Source organism: Cygnus atratus, chromosome Z, assembly GCF_013377495.2.
Source record: "Cygnus atratus isolate AKBS03 ecotype Queensland, Australia chromosome Z, CAtr_DNAZoo_HiC_assembly, whole genome shotgun sequence".
In the NCBI taxonomy this organism is placed as follows: Eukaryota; Metazoa; Chordata; class Aves; order Anseriformes; family Anatidae; genus Cygnus; species Cygnus atratus.
Genome location: NC_066396.1, coordinates 59948959 through 59971109, shown reverse-complemented (window position 1 = coordinate 59971109; position 22151 = coordinate 59948959). Strand labels below are relative to the sequence as shown.

General features: G+C 36.6%; 1 protein-coding gene across 1 annotated transcript in view; it reads left to right on the top strand.

Moving 5' to 3' along the window:
• The window catches only part of FBXL17 (F-box and leucine rich repeat protein 17), a 317887-nt gene that overhangs the window by 202142 nt on the left and 93594 nt on the right, over nt 1–22151 (top strand). Inside the window, exon 7 of the mRNA XM_035562595.2 lies at nt 18107–18183. Coding sequence (XP_035418488.1) covers nt 18107–18183 — 77 coding nt within the window. The remainder of the gene's footprint in view (nt 1–18106; nt 18184–22151) is intronic.

Sequence of the window (22151 nt, the reverse complement as noted above, 5' to 3'; positions counted from 1 at the left end):
CAAAAATAATCTGAAAATTCTCTTCCATTGCATTTGACAAATGTCACTGTTGTCACCCCTAGTAACCCTCAAATCTAACTTGAGCCATTAACTTATCATCACAAATGTTAGGCAGAGTTAGTCTGGGTAAGTACAAAAAAAATGACTTTGAGTGTAAATCTGAAAATGTTTAAGTGGACACTGAAGGGAGACTGAAAAGAGAATAACTACTTTCGTATTCTGACTTCTCCAAGCACTTACAAACCTAACCTAACTATTTGAGACTGTAGCCACCTATGTACAGGAATTTAATAGTGTTCATCATTGTAAGGGAGTATGTTACAGAATGCAATGACTATCTAAGACAACAGAAGCAAGTGGACACTAAGTTGACATCAGGACCTATTCCTCTATTACAGTCAGAGTGTGTGTGAGCTCCTATCGCCTCTTTGTTTTTGGTGTGGAGAAAAGAAAAGAAAAAAGAAAAGAAAAAAAAAGAAAAAAACAGGAAATTTGACAAAAGTATTATAGGCACGTATTTAGTATGGGAACTTATATTTTTGAAACCATATAATTAGCTAAAATAGAAATGCACCATGAGTGCTTTGTATCATCAGTGAGTTTTCAATACTTTTAATTAAAATAGGGGTATTAATGGTAGTCTCTTAGTGATAGGACATGTCCATATCCACAGTCAAAAGTTAGTTATGGAAATATAGATTATATGATAAGGTAGGTTCATCTTCATTTCTGGGATTAAAATAACTAAAATTATTTTGGTTTTAAACTTGTGCTGTAGTTTGGCCAGTATGTCTGCAAAATCATTTTGACAGAGATCTTTCTAGTATATAAGCATATGCTCCTATTGTTAGTAAGTGTGTGCAAGATGGTATGTGTCAAGGCATCCTGAAATCCCTGTGACACAGCTCATAGTCTTATTTTGGAGCCCAGAGGGTGGCAGTGAAGGCAAAGTTATCCAGTTTTGTCCAAGCATTTCTCACAAAGATGAGCCATGCTGACAAGCCGAGACATTTTAGAAATCACCAGGTTACCACTGGTAAAAAGAAACAGTCTGAAAGGGAAAGGAAATTTCTTTGTCTACGGCTGCCTATCAGAGAAAGACACAAGAAAGATTTGAGATTGTTGCAATTGCTGTGGTATTTTGTGCAGAGACGGACTTCAGCTTAATAATTTCTTATACTGAAGGAGAATAAAAATGGTTCAGAATAATGAATCAGCAGTTGATGGTACTTATGTTCATGCTAGCTGATGGGCAAGATTTGCACCTGTTCCTTTATTGCTCCACTATTAACATTACTAAAGGACAGAGGAGTCTTCAAGTCCAAGCTCAGTTAAGGAGGTACCTGGGTTCCAGTCAGATATCTCTCCCACTTACATATGCTTACTGAGATTTCAGTTTCTAGCATCAGGATGCAATATTGTAATGGCATATTACAGTAACAACGGTTTATTATTTTAGGATGCCTTTTGATGGTCCACCCATTTCACAATAGTTCCATTTTCTTAAAACATCCATGAGTAACAGCTGTTTATATCCATAAGAAGATTGATTAAAATTCATTTTTAAAGAGGGGCTCCCTTTTTACCTGTGGTGGTTTTACTCGGGTGGATGGCCTAGCTCCACCACAAACGCTCTCTCACTCCCCCTCCTCAAAGAGGAACAGGGAGAAAATACGATGTAAAGTCCTCAAGGATTGAGATAAGGATGAGGAGATCGCGCAGTAATTATTGTGACGGGCAAAACAGATTCAGCATAGGGAGACAGTAAGTTTTACTACCTATTACTAACAAGCTAGAGAAGTGAGAAACAAAGGAAAGAAACCAAAAGCACCTTCCCCACCCATCCACCGTCTTCCACCTCCTCCCTCTGAGCTGCGCAGGGGAATGGGGGTTATGGTCAGTCTATAGCGCTTCTTCTTCGCCGCTCCCTTCTCGGTCACTCTCGTCCCCTGTGCTGTGGGGTCCCTCCCACGGGATGCAGTCCTTGTTGAACTGATCTAGCGTGGGCTTCCCACAGGCAGCAGCTCTTCAAGAACTGCTCCAGATACGGGTCTGTACCATGGGGTCCATCCCTCAGGAGCAAACTGCTCCAGCACAGGTCTCCCACGGGCAGCAGCTCCTGCCAGGTTACCTGCTCCTGCATGGTCTCCTCTCCACGGGCTACAGGTCCGGCCTGGAATCTGCTCCGGCAGGGGTCTTCCACAGGCCGCAGCCTCCGTCAGTGCAGGTCCACCTGCTCCACCGTGGTCTCCTCCACGGGCTGCAGGGTGGAACCCTGCTCCACCGTGGTACTCCATGGGCTGCAGGGGGACAGCGTGCTTCACCATGGTCCTCACCACAGACCGCAGGGGACTTCTGCTCCGGCGCCTGGAGCACCTCTCCCCCTCCTTCTTCACTGACCTTGGCGCCTGCAAGGCTGTTCCTCTCACTCTGCCAGCTGCTGTGTGTGGTGCAGCGTGTTTTTTTTTTCCCCTGTCTTAAATATGCTCTCACAGAGACGCAAAACAACATCACTTATTGGCTCGGCTCTGGTCAGCAGTGGGACCCTTACCTAACATGGGGCAGCTTCTAGATCCTTCTCAAAGAAGCCACCCCTATGGCCCCCTTCTACCAAAACCTTGCCACGTAAACCCACTACATTACCTTATTTTTTAAATGCTGTCTGTTGATATTAGCTAATTATCTGGATTTGAAATCAAGAAAATGTATGGAAGGAAGATTCACACTGTCTCCAGTAATTATAAAACCCTATGGAATGTCTGAGTCACAGTGACCGTAAGGCGTATACTGTTGAATTGAATTATTTTTGATGAATGCTAGAAGGAGTTCTCCAAAAAGCATTTCTTGTCAACTTGTATAATAGTTACAACTCTTAGTTAGAATTTATGCTGTAGTAGGAATGTGACTGTGACCTTATCCATCCCTGACATGATGAAGTTTATATTCACACTAGTGTTTCTTTTTTTTTTCCTTAGGAGAAAACTTGAATTGTTATAGTGAGTGGCTTATATGTATAAACATTCATATTTATGTTTAACGTATATACAAATTAGTAATGCTTTCTTGGGGACTAATAGTAAGGGGAGAAATTAGTTCTTAAAAAACCCCTTCTTGTCTGCAGCGTATGTGCACACAGTATGCTACTATAATATCTTTAATTTTGTTTTCATATTCTTACATTAAGAAAAATGGGTAAATGTTACATTAAAAGAAGCATGGAAGAATATGCAGACATATATCTGGTATGCTTTCATTATTTTATTAATTAGAAACAAAAATGCATTAAAATATTTTAACTACATCTTTGAAGGCCTAACATTTGAACCTTGAAACATTCACCATGCATACAAAAATCTGTATCTAAAAAACTTAACAGACTTAAAATAATTAAAGAAGACTAATTATATCACAATCCTTATTTTTATCTAAATTGATGCTTGATGATTATTTACTTAAATGGTAAAAAGTATGGTACTCTTCTTAAATATTACTCGTCTGAAATATTACTCTTTTTCTTAAATAATTAGTATGTTCAGGGTTCTTAACATAGCATCAATAGCACCTAACTCTAATGTTATCAAAATTATCTAAATCTTTAGCAAAACAAGTTAACTCTCATCTGAAGGTCATTCAAGTAAAATGTAAATACCTAATTCTAAGGTCTTTTCCTTTTGGTACCTTATGAGCCAGTGTTCTTAAAGTGAGCATGTACCTCCAGTTGTAGGTATACCATGCAATGGGAAGGAATCTTTGTCAGCGAAGATTCATTGTTTTTTTTTTTTCTATTTTATTTTTCTTAAGTGAGAATACAAACAGTAATCGAGAATCAAGAAAAGTATTTTAGGAAAATTACATCAGGAAACAGTCGCATTCTATACAGTCTGCAGTTCTGAAAGGTTTAGAGAATCTTAGCTTGTAAGATTTGACTATAAAAGAGACATATTTGTATGAAACAAATATATCAAAAACCTTTACAGAGTGCAGATATAAAATAAAATTTATGTTGAGTGCTGAATTACAAGTTAAGGTAATTGCAAAGTATGGATACACATCCTTTATCTGTTTTTGTGTCAGACCACCATCATGTTTAAACACATATTATGTTGGGAACCTGCTGAACTGAAAAACTTGATTGGCTGCAGCCAGAGTTAGAGATTCTCTTAGTCTGTTTGGGTCTATAATAGATAGATACCATCTTAGTAAGGGATATGATGTTGGTTTTTCTGTGATATGGACCCTGCACTCTTCGTGGTCTTTTGCTTTACCTAGTTGCTTCATTTATTATGGAAACAGTACTGCATTCTGATCTAGTTTAAGTCTCATCAGTGTCCCAATCTCTATCTCAAAGTAGGTGATTCATTCATTTTATTCATTTCTTTTTATACATTCATTTTTTATTCATTCATTTTATTCTTTGGAAGGGGTGGAGATGGCTTGAAGGTGTTCAGACCTTACTTCATCACAATGATGAACAAAATGATCTTTTGAGGTGCCTTCCAGTTTTAAAGTTCAGTGATTAATTCCACCACAGTTATGCAAACAAATTAATGGAAGAGAAGGATCTCAAGGCATAGGAACTCTCCTTACTGTTTTGGTAAACCTCTTGATTTTGATACAAGAGAAGGAAGCTGAGCTACTGTCATTGTTTCCTCAAAACCAATAAGGTTACTGAACAGATGTGTAGCCACATACATGAAGAAGAATTCACAGTGATGCCAGAAGGAAGAAATGAATGAACTTTGTTCTAAATCCAAAGTCACTTAAATCAAAAAAGGCATTAGGATTCCACATATTAATGGATTAATTCTAAATCTAGATTTAAACCCAAAGTCACTTAAATCAAAAAAGGCATTAGGATTCCACATGTTATTGGAGTTGCCTGAATTTGGACTCCTTAAATGCATTTGTGTAACTGTTGGCTAGAATGTGAAAATGAAGAGTTTGACTCTGTTCTTTGTTTCACAATTTGCTAGCTGTTTTGTTATTAAGGGAAAAAAAAAAAAAGAAAAAAAAGTTAAATAATGCTAATTTTTTCTGTTCATGGTCCCAAGCAATATAGTTAGTCTATATGTTTCCTTGTATGTCCAAGGCCATAACATTAACTACAATACATCTTCAAAAGCACATATGATGCTAAATATTAAAGGAAACATTTGAAGACCTTGACAGGACTTCGAACTAACCCGTACCAGGGATAATTAAATACTTGGCATCAAGCCAGTTTGAAGGCCTCATACTGTTTCTGGCCACATTGCTATATCTGGAGCTATATATTCAAAACTACTTGCCATGGCAAAATATTTTGCATTTATATATTATGGAGAAATGTACTTTTTCTTCCTAGGGGAGGATCATTGTCTCTCATTCAGACTTAATGCAGCAAGTACCAGATAAAAAAAGAAATTGGAGCAACAGGTGGTAGTAGTTCACCTTTCAAACTAATGCAAGGACATTGCCTATGCTTTGTGAATTGCCTTGGCTATCGCAGAAGCAAAGAATCACAGAATGGCCGAGGTTGGAAGGGACCTCTGAAGATCATCTAGTCCAATGCCTCTGCTGAGCAGGATCACCTAGAGCACGTTGCACGGGATGGCATCCAGGCGGGTTTTGAATGTCTCCAGAGAAGGAGACTCCACAGCCTCTCTGGGTTACTTCTCTGGGTAACTTGTTCCAGTGCCCTGTCACCCTCACAGTAATGTTTTCTCATATTCAGATGGAACTTCCTGTCCATTCACTTCTTGACAGAATTCCTATCCTGCACTTTGAAAATTAGTTTTCAGGCTTCCTGTAAGCACGTAGATCTAAAGACAAATAGAAACTCCCGTTTGTGTTATGTGTCCATCATAGGTACTCCCAGGTTAGTAAGAATATAAAGGAGGTGTTTATCTAGATGATAATTTGAATTTATAAAATGGTACTATGCTATGTCAACCAAAGAGTAACAGACTCCTTTATGTGTTCTGCCAATAATCTGTGATTTATTTCAGGCTTCCATGTGGACCTTGTAAAGCAATAATTTAATCAGAACTAAGAGAGTGAGAACGCAATCTTTTCCAATTATGTTTATCAGTGTAACCTCTGAATATCTTAGTACCCACCGGGTGCTGCTGAAAACAAGATGTCCTCTAACACTATTTACTCTTGAAGTACAGAGTGTGCTTATATTATTTAAGAGATTTCTTTTTGCATGTTTTGTAATAATGTGAATTAAATGTGGTGGCAGCCACGGAAGTGCTGAACACAGTGTATGTCAGAACAGTTTTGGCAAATAGTATCTGCTTTGAATTAATTTCTTAGTAACCTGAAACATTGTGTTGAGTGGTGGGCATATTGCTGGCACCAGCTGACCATCAGCACGCTTCTGCTGTCTGAGTTGCTTAGTTGCATTGAAATAAAAGCGGAAAGTGAGCTTTTGCCTTCTGTGATTTCTCAGAGTTGCACATATGGAAAATATGCAACATTTTCCTACCCCCTGCTGTTTCTATAAAGTGCACACACTAGCAGCTTTGCTTTTCCCCTTTCTTCCGTGGTGAGAGAAGAAATGTCCCTATGTTGCTTTTACACAGAACCGACTTCTTACACAGAAAGATGGTCAATTTCAACTCAGTTTGACCTGTTTTAAGTGACTGATAAGTTTTAGTGTTAAGACTAATGTAGTAACACTGTCCTTTCCTTGGAAAGCTTTAACCATCAATAACATTTCCTACTTTAATGCAATATATTTAAAATTAGAAGGTGTATATTTAAAGCTGTGAATTAAATAAATGTGACTTCCTCTAACCCTAATTTAAATGTGTTACTAGAGGAAAGTAGGGAACGACAGATCTGCAGTTAAGTGATTTCATAGATTTTTTTATATTTTGTTAATAATGGCTTGTTAAAAAATCTACGGAATTATAGTTACATATAGTGATTTATGAATACATCACAGAATTCTTGCCTGAGTTCTCTGGAGAGGCAAAAATATAACCCACAGAAATTTCATTGCCTTTTTCTAATATGTAGATTTTAATTGACTATAGAATTTCTAATGGTTTAGACAGTTGCACCCTTGTGGGTTCAGTTGGATCAATTTAAGAAATCATTTGAAGCTGTTTCTGATTGTCTTGTAGCAGAATGTAATAATCATTGTCATAGCTAAGATACCATTAAGGAATTAGATGACTATTTCCTTTTTCAGTACAAAGTTAGCTGAGGCTTGCTGGAAATATATCTAAACTTTGACGAGATTTAGGGTATTTACATCAATGAACAGAGAAATGCAGCTAGAAGATTATATGAACTGTTAGCACTGTTGTGTTTGTTAAATGCTCCTGAGAGATTAGGAAGAAAAGGCCCCAGTACTGAGCCCCAGGGCTCAGTACTGGGGCCAGTCCTCTTCAATATCTTTATCGTTGATCTGGATGAGGGGATTGAGTGCACCCTCAGTAAGTTTGCAGACGACACCAAGTTAGGTGCGTGTGTTGATCTGCTCGAGGGTAGGAAGGCTCTGCAGGAGGATCTGGATAGGCTGGACCAATGGGTTGAGATCAACTGTATGAAGTTCAACAAGGCCAAGTGCCGGGTCCTGCACCTGGGGCGTAACAACCCCAAGCAGCGCTACAGGCTGGGAGATGAGTGGTTGGAAAGCTGCCTGGCACAGAAGGACCTGGGAGTACTGGTTGATAGTCGGCTGAGTATGAGCCAGCAGTGTGCTCAGGTGGACAAGAAGGCCAACAGCATCCTGGCTTGTATGAGAAGCAGCGTGGCCAGCAGGTCTAGGGAAGTAATTGTCCACCTGTACTTGGCTCTGGTGAGGCCACACCTTGAGTACTGTGTTCAGTTTTGGGCCCCTCACTACAAGAAGGACATCGAGGTGCTTGAGAGAGTCCAGAGAAGGGTGACGAGGCTGGTGAGGGGTCTGGAGAACGAGTCTTACGAGGAGCGGCTGAGGGAGCTGGGCTTGTTCAGCCTGGAGAAGAGGAAGCTCAGGGGCGACCTTATCAGTCTCTACAGTTACCTTAAAGGAGGCTGTAGCGAGGTAGGGGTTGGTCTATTCTCCCACGTGCCTGATGACAGGATGAGGTGGAATGGGCTAAAGTTGTGCCAGGGGAGGTTTAGGTTGGATATTAGGAAGAACTTCTTTACTGAAAGGGTTGTTAGGCATTGGAATAGGCTGCCCAGGGAAGGGGTTGCGTCACCATCCCTGGAGGTCTTTAAGAGACGTTTAGATGTAGAGCTTAGTGATATGGTTTAGTGGAGGACTTGTTAGTGTTAGGTCAGAGGTTGGACTGGGTGATCTTGGAGGTCTCTTCCAACCTAGACGATTCTGTGATTCTGTGAAAATATTTTCAAATTCATAGAATTTCAGTCAAAATCCTTCTGGTTGTTCTTAAGTTTTTGTTGCTGTTGTTGTTTTACCTTGTTTTGGGTGGCAATTCACTACATTTTAGCATCTAGATAGCTTTTGGGATAGCCAATGGGAGAACATTGTCTGCAGTTGCAAGTGCAGGCAGATAACACCAAGAGAAGGTTTCTTTTATACCAAATATAAGCAGTGCTATCATACACCACATATAAATAATTATCAGCATGCTCAGTGCCCAACAAAATCAGAACTGTCTCAACAAAAGTCAGGAGACCATAAGACATGATGGACTGAAAGTACTTTCTTCACTTTTATGTTACTGTGTGAAACATCTGTTATCACATTGTATAAAGATATTTTATAATCTTCTTGTGCTTTTTGACTTCTCAAAGTCAAAAGGTTCAAAGTGCCAAAAATTGTTTCTGTTGCTGCACAACAGTTGGGGAAACGGCAATTTTTTGTGTGATTTGAATTGGTCAGAGGGATCAATCAGTCTTCGGGCTCAGTTAGTAAAGCTAATTTTCAGAAATGACATACCTGACCTGAAAAAAAAATGCAAATCCTTGATTTGGATATCATAACTCTTAAGAAACACAACTTATTTAAAAGTTTAGTTTTAGTTTAGAGATCTTGACTGTGAATTAATCTTCCAGTTGAAACAATTTATTTTTCCCTATAACAGCAATACAGACTAATTTTCTGATTGACGTTTAGGTGATACTTTAAATCAGGACTACAAACAACTGTCTTCTTCATTTCATTGTGTTTGCAGTTGCTCAGTTATGGATTTTCCAGCTACTGAAAATTGCCATGTTTTCTCACTACATTTTAAAAAGGCACAGTACACCCTAATGTCCTGTCTAGCCGGATTATTTTCTAGTAAGATTACATTAAAAGTTATTCCATTAAGAATAACTAATTAAATGAATGAATACAGATGAATACTATTAGGTGAAGATCATACATTATTAGGTGGCATTAAAAATCTGTACTTAGAGAATATAAATGGCAATCTACTAAGATTATGACACACAGAAAGAAATGTCATTCTTTCAGTTTCAAATAAATACTACTGCTAGAATTTTACCTGACTTGAAAGAAGGCAATTTTACTTAATACTAAACATAGATAGTACCATCAAGCTTTTTTTTTGTCACTTTCTCCAAGCAGTGTATCAGTAATAGAAAGGCTAGCCACACAGCTCTGTGGAAAGGAATGCATAATCATTTCATAAAGAAGTTCTGGACTTTGCTTTAAAGCATTTTTTAATTATTATTATTATCTATTTATTTTTTAGTAAAAGTCATTGCAATCTCACTGCATTCTCCCTAGTTTGAAGTGAAGTTTCTGAGGACTTCGGCATTCTTATCAATATTTATATTATACTTCGTGGCAAATCAAGAATTCAAAGATCTTAGTAGACATGAAGTTTTTTGTCTCAGCTAAAATTTGTATCCTAGAAAATTTCTGGTAGTCCATGATGTATGAAATATACCTAATTTCATGCACAGTCTTTGCTATGATGCTACCAGTTTGGTGAGATTTAGCATACTGGCCTTGCCTGAAAAGTTTAGTATTCAGTTATTGCTTGCATTCTTGAATGTCTTCTCTCTAGCACTTGTCCTAAAATGCACTGAGATTGTTTATCGTTTTCTTTCATCATTTTTACTAACATCTACAGCATTAAATTAATGTAGTAGATCTACCAACTTTTTTGAAATCTTAACGTATAAAAAAAATCAGTTCCAAATATACATGAATTATGACAAGTATGGGATTTATTTACATATATTTTCCTGTTTGATTATCTTGGGTCTTCTTCTGCTCTAACATCATTTCATACATGCAGAAATTCTGTACAAACTTGAATGTCCTTCAGGAGTGGAGGAGAAAAATCAGATCTGGTAATAGAAAAGTTATCCAGAAATCTTCCCCATATGCTGTAAAAGATTTTACTTTTATTACTGTCTAATGAAAGAGATTAGCTCTCTCTGTAAACCTTGTTCATTTCATATAAATTTAGAACATGATAATTCTTAACAATACTATAGCTCATAGGAATAGGATTGAGAATATTTATCAAACTTACATAGGGTTTTATGTATTCACAAATCTTAGCTTTTACCTACTTCTATTTAACACACAAGAAAAAAATTAGATTTATAGAATGTGCACTTTGAAAGAAGGAACTGATGCAGAGATTTTGCTGTGTTCTTAAAGTTTGCAGGAGAGACCCTTAACTCAAGTCCTTTGCAGTCCACATCACTCTGACCATGATCTACATTGTCATTTAAGAAAGGATAGGCCTGAAGGGTAGAAAAGAAGAACTGGTAGCAGTTACAGTTTTATTTGGATTAGAATAAAATAAATGATGTAAAAGAAATTTGGAAGTCTCAACAGATTAGCTGCCTGTTTGCAAAACTCAGTGAAATGCATGTTAACCTCTGTCAGATGGAAATAAAACAGTAAATATGTCAAAATCTTTTTCCATATGATACATTTAATGTGCAATCCTCGTTGACATCAAGAAGTACAGAATTGTATGAATACTGAACATTTTACCTTTTACAAATTTTCTAAAAAGCGGGTGACATTTTTTCTGCATTCTTATGTGTTTTAAAGTTTATCTGAGCATGCTAAAAGGACAGCAAAAAGAACATTTGGGAAAAGTTGGAACACAAAAGTACAGTTCCCATTTCATATTTTTACTATTAAACTTGGAAGGTTTCTTTGAGAAAAGAACACTATTTTGCATACATTAAAAACAAATTATGAATACTCTTATTCTATATACTATACCTTAATGAGATGGCACAAGGTTACTTTAAATAAATAAATTAAATTAAATTAAATTAAAATAAAACAAAATATCACAAAACTGAGGCCACTGTAACTCCAGGACCAATCTAGGCCTAAAGTAAGTAAACATAATCTCTAAAAGGTCAGGAAGAAGTAAGGCTACCCTGTTCTTGCGTGCAATAAATGGCACAACTGTGCCTTTTTACTCCCTTGTGTCATTTGTATTTCTTATTTTGGATGAGAATTATGGTAATAAGGCAAAACTGAAACATTTGAAAAAGGAATTCATTATTTGTTTGTATGATATTTATTATACAGTATAATACTATAATGTATACTTTGTATAATACTTATCATACATATTGCTTGCTAAGAAATGTGCATTGTCTTGTTTCTGGTTAACTTGCTTTGTTTTACGACAGTGGACAAGTTATAATGGATTTAAGAAACTATTTGCTGTATCAACTGGGTCTTTTAATCTGAAATCTGAATTCCAAAATATTTTTAAATTCTTCAAAAATAAGAGATACCATTAAAAACATCATATCTGAAAACTCAGAGATTGTACCAGAGATATATCCTGTGAACTCTGGCATGCCTAGTTGTGGAAAATCAGATTCACATGGGTTTTAGAATAAAATTTTTGTTACAGTTGTTAAGTTGTATTGAATCCATTATGATATCTAGTATCTCCAGGTCAGAAAGGAACCAAAGGCCACCTGAAATACTACTACATGTAAATGCCAGATAGAGGAATTAAACAATTTGCAAAATCTCTCCTTTCTCAGCTTAATTGCTTGCTGGATTTACATACAGTCAATAACAGGAATTATAAAGGTATTTAATTTTAGATAAGACTACTAATAAATATTTGAAAATAGATATTTATTGCTGAAAGACAGGGCATAATAGCTGGAGCACACTGCTGATTAATTTATCTGCATAACTCTGATTGCAACTTGCTTACATCTGACTAGCTCAGAGCACAAGCAGACGCTGTGGGACTTGTCTGACTTTACCTCTGTAGTTTGTGAGTTCCAGTGTGAAAAAAAATCTTTTTTTCCTGAGCTCTAAGTAGCAAAACTATTTGGTGAACCTAATTTTAAATTACATTGATTTTCTAAAGAATACTGCCCTGCTAATCAGAACTCCATGATTGCCCTAAGATAATTGCTGTTAACTTGTGTAACTACTGACACTTTGCATATTGGTTCTAGATGAAAACTGCTTTTCAAATTCCATTTGTGCTTTTGATTGAAAGTCTTAGCCTGTTTTATTGTCTCTGTGATTAATATTGTTTCTTATAGATGCAGTTCTTGATGTTCAAATTAAAAATACTTTAAAAATACATAACTTGAATGTGTTTGGAATGTTAAACTGGCAGTAAAAATTTTGTGCCAGGATAACTGAAAGAAAAGTAAAAATCATACCTTTCATTAGTGCAAAGTATTAGAAAATATATGTTTTGAAAGAGATCTGTTGTTCCTAATGTAAATAAGATAAACAATAAAAGAGAATCCCAAACCAAGGATAGGTATCTATAGGCATGTAAAGTTATCATTTATTTTTATGAGGGTTATAAGGCTTTATAGAACTCTTGGTTATATACTAGTTCTATGCATTCTTGGTTATATATTAGTTCTATATATATATATACTCAGTTATCTACATAGTTCTATATAGTTCTATATATATTATTCACTATTTTCGTTCCCATTATTCTTTCTGAGTGCAGAAAGCCTAAGATTACATCCATTTCTTAAAATTCTGTACATGCTTTCTGTGCTAAGAGATTTTGTTTTGTTATAGGAGAGATTTGGTTATTATATAGCATTATTGCCTTCCAAGTCATCAAAACCAATGAGTATGAATATTATTTTATATGCAGCTACTCATCTCTGTCTGAATTTAACCTCTAAAATACTAACTTGTTAGAAGATCTTTTCTTAGTGAAAGGTCTCTATTTTGCCATTATATATTTCAGTGTTCTTGTTCTTTCCTAGATTTCTTCTTGCTGCCAGTGGTGGTCTTGGTTATGTTTTGAAGAGCGATGAAGTGTTAATTTTTCTGCTTAGAGACAAATTATGCCAAGCAAATGCAAAGAAGCCATATAAACAGTCTGATGTTCATTTTTAATCTTACCAATGGAGTGTGTTAATATGTCTCCAATGGTACTTTTCATTTTGTTTTCTTTTTTACACTTTCATCAATTGTGATCTCTTAACCAGTGTATGGCAACTCCAATTAGCTTCACTCAGGGATGAAAAGCATCTCAAACTGTAACAAGGTCTCCCAGGACCACTTATATCATGAATGCTGTAGTCATATTTTCTCATTAGTTCCTTTCAGTTGTCACAAATATGATTTTCCAGTGTTTTTAGAATCCAACCGAAAACATAAAAACCTTGTATGTATATGGAAAAGACAATTATTTTCCATAATTCAAGGATCTTTTGAATCTTTTCTTATACATGGAAGCTTGTGTAGTTTTGTAGTTTAATCCATTAAACTTAAGCAAGTCAAAGAATGTAAGAATCAATTGGTATAGAGAAGAAAAATACTTTTTTGAATGATTCATTTTCTAATTCATCTTATTTTGCTGTTATTTGTAGGCTCTTACATTGTGCATTGCAAGGAACATCAGAAACCCTGACTTGTGAATTCATTGCACAGATTTATATGTGGGAACCACCAAGATTATAGGTCTAAATTTGAAGTTATCAGTAGCCTTATCTACTTCTCAACCATGCAATTTAGTTACTTTTGAAGAAGAGATTTGTTTACAGAGAAGCTTTATGCCAGTTATTTTTTATACATTAAAAAAAAAAATAGTCTAATTGGTCATGTATACGGACCAAATGGGCAGAGCAATAAATGCAAGTAAATTTCCACAGTTTTGCTAACCCATATTGAGATTTTATTTTTTTCCTGAAATAAAGTGCTGTAATCTTAGCAACATTGTAGTAAAACCTTTTTCTTGCTGAAATTTGTTTCATTTTTCGAATAGGAAGACATTTTTAGAAATTATTATAGTAAGCGGATATCTTAGGTTTCTTAGTTTATGAATGTGACTTGAACTTTGGGAGGCTGGGATGTTGATGTGTTCAACATGAAAGTGGCATGTAAGCTGTAGTTGTCCAGAAACATCTGTAAGCTTGTAGCTCTAGTTTGTGTTAGCCTTAGGTAGGTATGTTGTTAGTTTATTCTTTGTCTTTGAAATACTGTTTGATTGGCTTTTTTTTTGATGAAATTATATTCTGCTCTCTCACTTTTTCTTGCTCTGGAAATTTCATAGTGTGTGATATTAATTTCTTACTTTTGGAATCAAATGCAATAAAACTGAATGGCACATCGGTCTATCTGAGAACAGCCTTCATAAAATATTGTGTGGATCTAGGGAAAGCTTGGCATAAAAATTTCTTAGATAATATTTTCAGGTTAAAGGAGTCAGCAATTCCTTCATAAAATAAATATTTCATAATCGCTGCTCTGATGTTTTCATGTCTTATGTGGTTCTAAATAATACTGATTTAAAAAGAAAGAAAGATATTTTCATTTTGGTCAGCTCATATGCAGGCTTATATATTTTCCAAGCTCAAATTTTAGTCTTATTTCTTTAGCCCTTGGCTTATGAACCCTTTGCGTATTGTTGGTAATTTATTTTGAGTGTGAAAATTACTTTTCTTCCTGTAAGAATGTTTGCATTTTAATAAATCTGGAGGAAAAATTAAGAGAAATACCTGTGTCCCTGTAACTTTTGTTACTTCTTGATGTTTCACATATTTCTTTATTAAAACTGATATGGTGATCTGACAAATATCTGTACAGTCACCTTGGGTTTGGAGGTTGAAAAAGGTCTTCTCTCTGCCTTGGCACACAATTGCTGTTACTGTGTCATGTTAGCTCCCTGGCAGATAGGAGTTAGTACCCAAGATTTTTAGGCTCTATTTTTGCTCACTTTTGTCGTTTGCTAAATACGACATAAAATTATTTAAAACATATTGTTTGTTGTAAGTAATAACTTTGCTTCTCATATTTACCAGGGTTTTGCTGATGTGTTTAAGATTAGTCTTTTTCTTTACACTGAATTTTATTTTGGTTTAGGACCTTAAAATTGGTATTACAGACATACTTTAAAAGAATTAATACTTTTAAAATTAGTACTTTTTAAAAGCACACACACACATGCCACCCTAGATTTGCCTAATTCAGAAAAATAGTAAATATGAAGACTTCAAAAGATAGATACGACAATAACCTGATATAATTTTGATGGATTATAACAACAAAGTTATCATGACTTGATCCTTGCTTTCTGGAAAAGGTTAATATCATTTTGTTCTTTTACCCTTTTTCTTTTCTGTCATGTTTAACAAAGATTAAAGTAATAAATATACAACTACTCTTATTTTTCCTTATGTTGTAAAGAAATCAGTTGTTACTAACAATTATGTATTGTCTGGCCCTTTCTGCAACAAAGGCATATAAAGTGTTTCTTCTGTCTCTAAGTTAATTTAATGTGTAAATTAATTTACATGTGGATAATCCATAGAAGGGATAATAGAAATTAAAACTGAAATTAGTTTGATTTATGCAGGTTATTGAAGGTGGATAAAGAAATTTGTAAATTCAGTATGTCAGCTATATTAAACATTTTTCTTCTCTAAACTAGATGTGTCATTACCTCATTCTTTTAGATGTTAGGCAATTTTACTGTTTTCAAAAAAAATGAAAAGAAATGAGGCAGTCAAAGCTATATTTTTCTTTTTTTTTTTCTACATAATGAAACTAGATGAAGATTGTGAAGTTGGTTGTTTTTTTGTTTTTGTTTTTGTTTGCATGTGTGTGTATGTTTGTGTTTTCTCTGGTTAGGAGGAAATAAGCAGTATTTCATTTAGACTTCAAGATGTAACTAAGAAGAGGATTCAAACCACTCAAGCCATTAAAAAAAAAAAAAAAGCTTAGAGCTGGCAATATCTGAAGGGATTAAAGGGTATAATTATACATTAATTTATATGGCTAATATCAGCAATAAACTCTCATTATAACATTATAAAGAACTATTGTCTGGAATAAATAATAAAAAAACATTCTCATGGCCAAGTTGGTCACTATTAGCCAGAAAATAAAGATGAGCATCTCTTTCAAAATGATGGAGAGGTTTTCTATGTGCTTTGTAGTTTATATTAAAAAGCACAGTCTTGGTGTAACTTTTAAAGGAAAACAATTGTCATACTTGCTTTTCATAACCTATGAAAATCTGTTTTCCAAGAACAAGCCTTGCCAAAATCTTCTAAATACTATGCTCAAAAATTTTCAAAGGTCTTCTGAAAGTTTACAATAATGGTAAAGAAACCACGATTAAAGAACTCTTTTAGAGGCATGATATTTTATTAGTACTAGTTGTTTTCAATTCTAGATTTTAGAAGGAGGAAGAAGATAGAGGACAAATAGATGTGAAGGGTTATGATTAATTTATTGTATTTTGTAAGCTATAAGCATTAGGTGATTACTTTTAAAATCTAAAATTGGCAGCATGAACAGTAAAAGCAGATAGGTAGATAATTTAGTGGTAGCAGTGGAGAAAAAAGGTCCCTGAGGATGTAGGTGTATTTTCCAAAAAGTTAGGACAAATTCAGCAAGAGCCTTTTTTTTTTTTTTTTTTTTTTCCCCAAATGGCAAGTAATTTGATTTTGCGTATAGTAGGAGGGTTGATTTAAGAGTCAGAATAGATGATTAGGTAATCAATCTGAAAATTAAACAGTATAGCAAGATCAGAAAACAGATAAACAGGATCAGAAGAAATTCTTACAATTTAGCCTATGAAAACCACTTTTTAAAATGTTTCTATGCAGAGAATATTACAATAGGCACCTTACCTGATCTAATGAATTGGTGCATTTTATATTAATGGGACTGAAAATATATTTCATGAACTGGGGTTTTGAGTGATGTGCTTTCAACAGTGTAGTTGTAAATAACATGTTAATATAGATTGGTCAGAAGTGTATAACAAACACCTTAACTTTAATTTTAATTTTAATTTTAATTTTGTTATTAATTTCTTGCTTGCAAGAAATGGAAGAATGGGATTAACACAAAAACTTTTGTGCTTTGTTACAAATGCATCATAGTTGTAGCAAGGCAAACAAATGAGCTGTCTTCTTGTCTATAGAAGCTACTGTAGAATCATAGAATCATCTAGGTTGGAAAAGACCTTCAGTATCACCAAGGTCCAACCATCAACCTGACCTGCTGAATCCCATCACTAAACAATGTTCTTCATTGCCACGTACATATCACTTAAATATCTGCAGGGATGAGGACTCTACCACTTCCCTGGACATCCTATTCTTATGCTTGACCACCCTCTCCACGAAGAATTTCTTCCTAATGTCCAACCTAATCCTCCCCTATAGCTTGTATACACTGGAACACTGGTGGCATTTCATGACCTGATGAATGCTGACTTCTGCTATAATCACTGAAGAAATGCAAACATTAATTTAAAATAGCATTTTCTTGTCATTTTTCTGCATTACAATGCATTTATAGGTCTTGTCTAGAAGAAAACTCTTAAAGCTCAAATCTTGCAAAATAAACTTTCCGAAGTTACACTGTAATACAAAAATGCAAATTAACATATTTCTTATTTTCCAAAGGATTTGTGTGTATATATTTCGAGCAACTCACAGTTGAAAAACTTGTATCTTATGGGAATATTGGTATAAAAGCATTATAAAATAATGTAGTAAATAATGAGTAAAATTATACAGTTCTCCAATGTACTAGTCATTAATGGGCATTCATGCTGTCATATGTATTTTCAGTGAATTGTATGGAATAATTTACAAAACAAAGCAATTGAGGTGCACCACATTAGAGTTGTGGATTGAGTACTTCCTATTTAGTAATTATCTGTTGTCCTTTAACTGTGATTTCACTGTATGTGTCTTTCAGATGTGTGGAGGTGATTGCCAAAGAAGGACGGAACCTGAAGGAACTGTATTTAGTATCGTGTAAGATCACTGACTGTGGTACGTAATATACCTGTATCTTTGTTTTTGTGAAGATTAAACTCTATTAGCGTTGTATAGGGACTCATGTTAAACTGTTGGAACTGCATAGGTAGGTACACATTTTCAAAACCTTTACCCATAAAAATAGGAACTGTATGAAAAATGTTTGACGTGCTTATAGTATCACACAGAATCACACAGAATCATCTAGGTTGGAAGAGACCTCCAAGATCACCCAGTCCAACCTCTGACCTAACACTAACAAGTCCTCCACTAAACCATATCACTAAGCTCTACATCTAAACGTCTCTTAAAGACCTCCAGGGATGGTGACTCAACCACTTCCCTGGGCAGCCTATTCCAATGCCTAACAACCCTTTCTGTGTTATGAAATGTGAAAGTCACTATATGTGTATGCTGTAAAGTATTGCTTATCAGAATTGGCAGTTACTGGGCAGACTGAGTATTGTGCTCTTTCAATTGTCCTGAGACCAGAAAAGCATTTGAGAGAAAATCCAAAAGTGTATGTGCATTTCTAGATGCTGTGAAAGTATACCCTAGCATCTGTATGCATGTGGATTTGTTGCCTATTGCAAGCCATATATGCTGAATGAATATGATGATCCCCTTTAAAAAAAAAATAGAGTTTGTATTTAATATAGGAAAACTTATTAGCACTTACGTGTGCTTGAAGATGCTGCTTTTTTATTTTTTATTTTTTTTTCAAATAACACACTGACCTCAGCAGAGGCCTTTCTTTCTGTAATGAGCACATATTCTCAAATATCTAACTCCCACTTAGATGCCAAAATTTTGGTAGGATTTACCAACTTTTGTATCTTAGAGATGTTTGTCATGAGTTCTCTGATTGTTTCTCATTCACTCTTTTTTATTTTAACTTTTTGCCACATACCTTTTATAAAGAATTACTGTGTCAAACTGACAAATTACCTTTCCAGTGGTCACAAATTCATTCCTTTATTTCCCCTTCAGATTTTGCACTATACTGGTGTTAGAAAGGGTGCATTCAAAGGTAGGCTGCTCTGCAGAATTCAGCACACTTGTAGTGGTTTTGTCAGCTGGGCAGCTGAACTCCACCACAACTGCTCTCTTGCTCCCCCTCCTCAAAGAAAATAGGGGAGAAGATATGCGGGAAAGAACTCAAGGGTTGAGATAAGGATATGGAGATCTCTCAACCGTTATCGTCACAGGCAAAACAGACTCATCACAGGGAGATTAATGAAATTTATTACCAATTACTAACAATCAGTGAGAAACTAAGAGCAATCTACACACATCCAACCTCTTCGATGTCCTCCCCTGAAGCAGCGCAGGGGAACAGGGAATGGGGGCTGCAGTCAGTCCCTGATGCTTCATCTCCGCCACTCCTTCACAGTCACTCTCTGCCCTGCTTCAGGTGGGGTCCCTCCTACGGGATGCCGTCCTTCCCGAACTGAGCCTGCGGGGGCTGCCCACAGGCAGCAGCTCTTCAAGAACTGCTCCCACATGGCTCCGTACCACGGGGTCCATCCATCCCCCGGGAGCAAACTGCTCCAGCACGGGTCCCCCACGGGCGGGCGGCAGCTCCCCCCACACCCCCTGCTCCTGCTGCGGGGGCTCCTCTCCACGGGCTGCAGCTCCGGCCCGGGGCCTGCTCCTGCGGGGGCTCTCCATGGGCCGCAGCCTCCTCCAGGCCACATCCACCTGCTCCAGCGGGGGCTCCTCCACACAGGGGGGCTGCAGCGTGGAGATCTGCTCCATGTGGGACCCATGGGCTGCAGGGGGACAGCCTGCTCCACCAGGGGCCTCTCCCTGCACAGGCCACAGGGGAACTGCTGCTGTGTGCCTGGAGCACCTCCTGCCCTCCTGCTGCACTCACCTGGGGGGCTGGAGTGCTGATTCTCAATCCTCACCCTCCCAGCTGCTGTGGCACAGCAATTTTTTTCCCTTTCTTCAATCTGCTCTCCCAGAGGCCCACCCAGCATCACCCCCTGGCTCAGCTCTGGCCAGCAGCAGGTCCCTTTTGGAGCAGCTGGAGCTGGTTCTCCTCTGATATGGGGCAGCTGCTGGACTCTGCTCACAGGGGCCACCCCTGCAGTCCCTCTGCTATGAAAGCCTGCCATGTAAGCTCAATACAGCACCTCATGTCCTTGGTATTTGAATGTGAGGGAGCATGGGCCAGAAGCACCATTATCTCAGATCTACCGTTCGTACTTCCATGTGCAGAACAGATCTTGTCAAAGTTGAAAATGCCGGTTTTCTGGCCTTGCTATCACTTTGCCAAGGTGAGCTTGTGATTGTGTGAATGGGAAAAATCTGCTGTAATTTCAGGGAGGGGAATTATCTGTAGAACACAAAGTGACAGAGAGTACAGATACTTCTTTTCACTGTTATAGAGTCAGAGGTATAGGACCTCTGTTGGAAGTGAGACTGTCCTTTCTGTATTTGTTCTACTAGCTCTGTTTGCTGTCCCTGCTGACTTGGACACCCATATAGAGAGTATTGTAATGGAAATAATGGAATCCACATTTTGAGGGTCAATAATTTCTCAGACTGATTTCACCTGTCATTGGCTGCAGTTATTGAGAGGAAAATAGGATTTTTCCCAAAGTAGGGAAACACACACTGACAAACTGATGAAAAGAAACTGAGAATAGGGAAAGTCTTATGGAAAAACGGAGAGATGGGAAATGAAGTGTCCAGGACCAGATGAAAAGCGTAAGTTGCATTTCACAGAATGATATATGAGAGTCTTGGCAACCCTCGTCATACAAACTGAGCTTCTGTTGACTTTTATGGACTAATACTCACCTGTCACTAATGTGTTGGATTCTGTAGTCACTCAACATTATTGCTCTCAGTTACTGGGATTTTGGAAAAAATAAAAAAAAGAAGTCGATAGCATTAATATTAGGTTTTAGTATTCACTTAATAATCAGATTATTTTAATGAGGATCAGTAAGAAATCCAGCCAAGTAGTTGTGATACTAACTGATTTTTGATACTGTTATTAAGACTAATTATCATTATTAATTTCAGCAGGCCAGTCTCACAATTATGTTCCTCTGTTCATGATATCTGAGAACATGAAATGGACTCTATATCAAGATAGCATTTATGATTTGTGCTTTGTGAGGAAGTCAAAACTCTGCCTTAGATTAAATTGTGATAGCAAGTGAAAATTTGGTTTACAGTTTGTTGCAGTGTAGAGCCACCTTCACCCATTTCCCTTCTTCCTTTTCCAATTATTCCATAGTATTTCAGTGGAAGACTTTCTTGCAGTTGTTTGTGATGCTGTTGAAATAGTTACAGTGCGGTGGGTTCCGTTTGTTGTTGAAGTTCATTTATCAAAGCAGTTGCCTCCCTTCTACAAAGGGAAAGGAGCAGCCATTCTCTTCCTCGGAGGCTTTCCAAGCCCTCATGTCCTCTACACCTTTGTGGCAAGTAGAGGAAATCAGCTCAGAAGCATATGCCTGACTACTTATTATGGGATCATTTAGGTGGTCTCCTTACAAAGACTTAAGTCTCTTACAAAGACTTGTAACTTCACAGTTCAGGCTCCACCAGGAAGTATGTATATACTATCCAATTTGAGGCCATGACTGAGTGGGAGAATAGAGGCATATGTAACTGTGCTTTTTTTTGTTTGCAGGGCCTGATACTCCTGAGGTACTTGCTTTGGAAATTAAAATCTTGACACTAACTTTAAATTGTGACTATAGATATTTTCACTGAATTTTTAAAATGTACCTAGGGCTGGTAGCCAGATTCCGTGCAGCTTGATGGGGAATTTCCAAAGCTCTCTTTGAAACTGTTTCACTGGTGATTCTACAGTGGTTACCCAGGTATTTTGGTGTTGTGATGTGATCACTTAGGAGTTCAACTGGAAAAAGAAAAAAAAAAAAAAAAGTAATATTCCTAATTTATAAGAAAACTTAAACTCATTTAAGATACTAGAAAATAAAATAAGTACAGAAAAAAAAAGT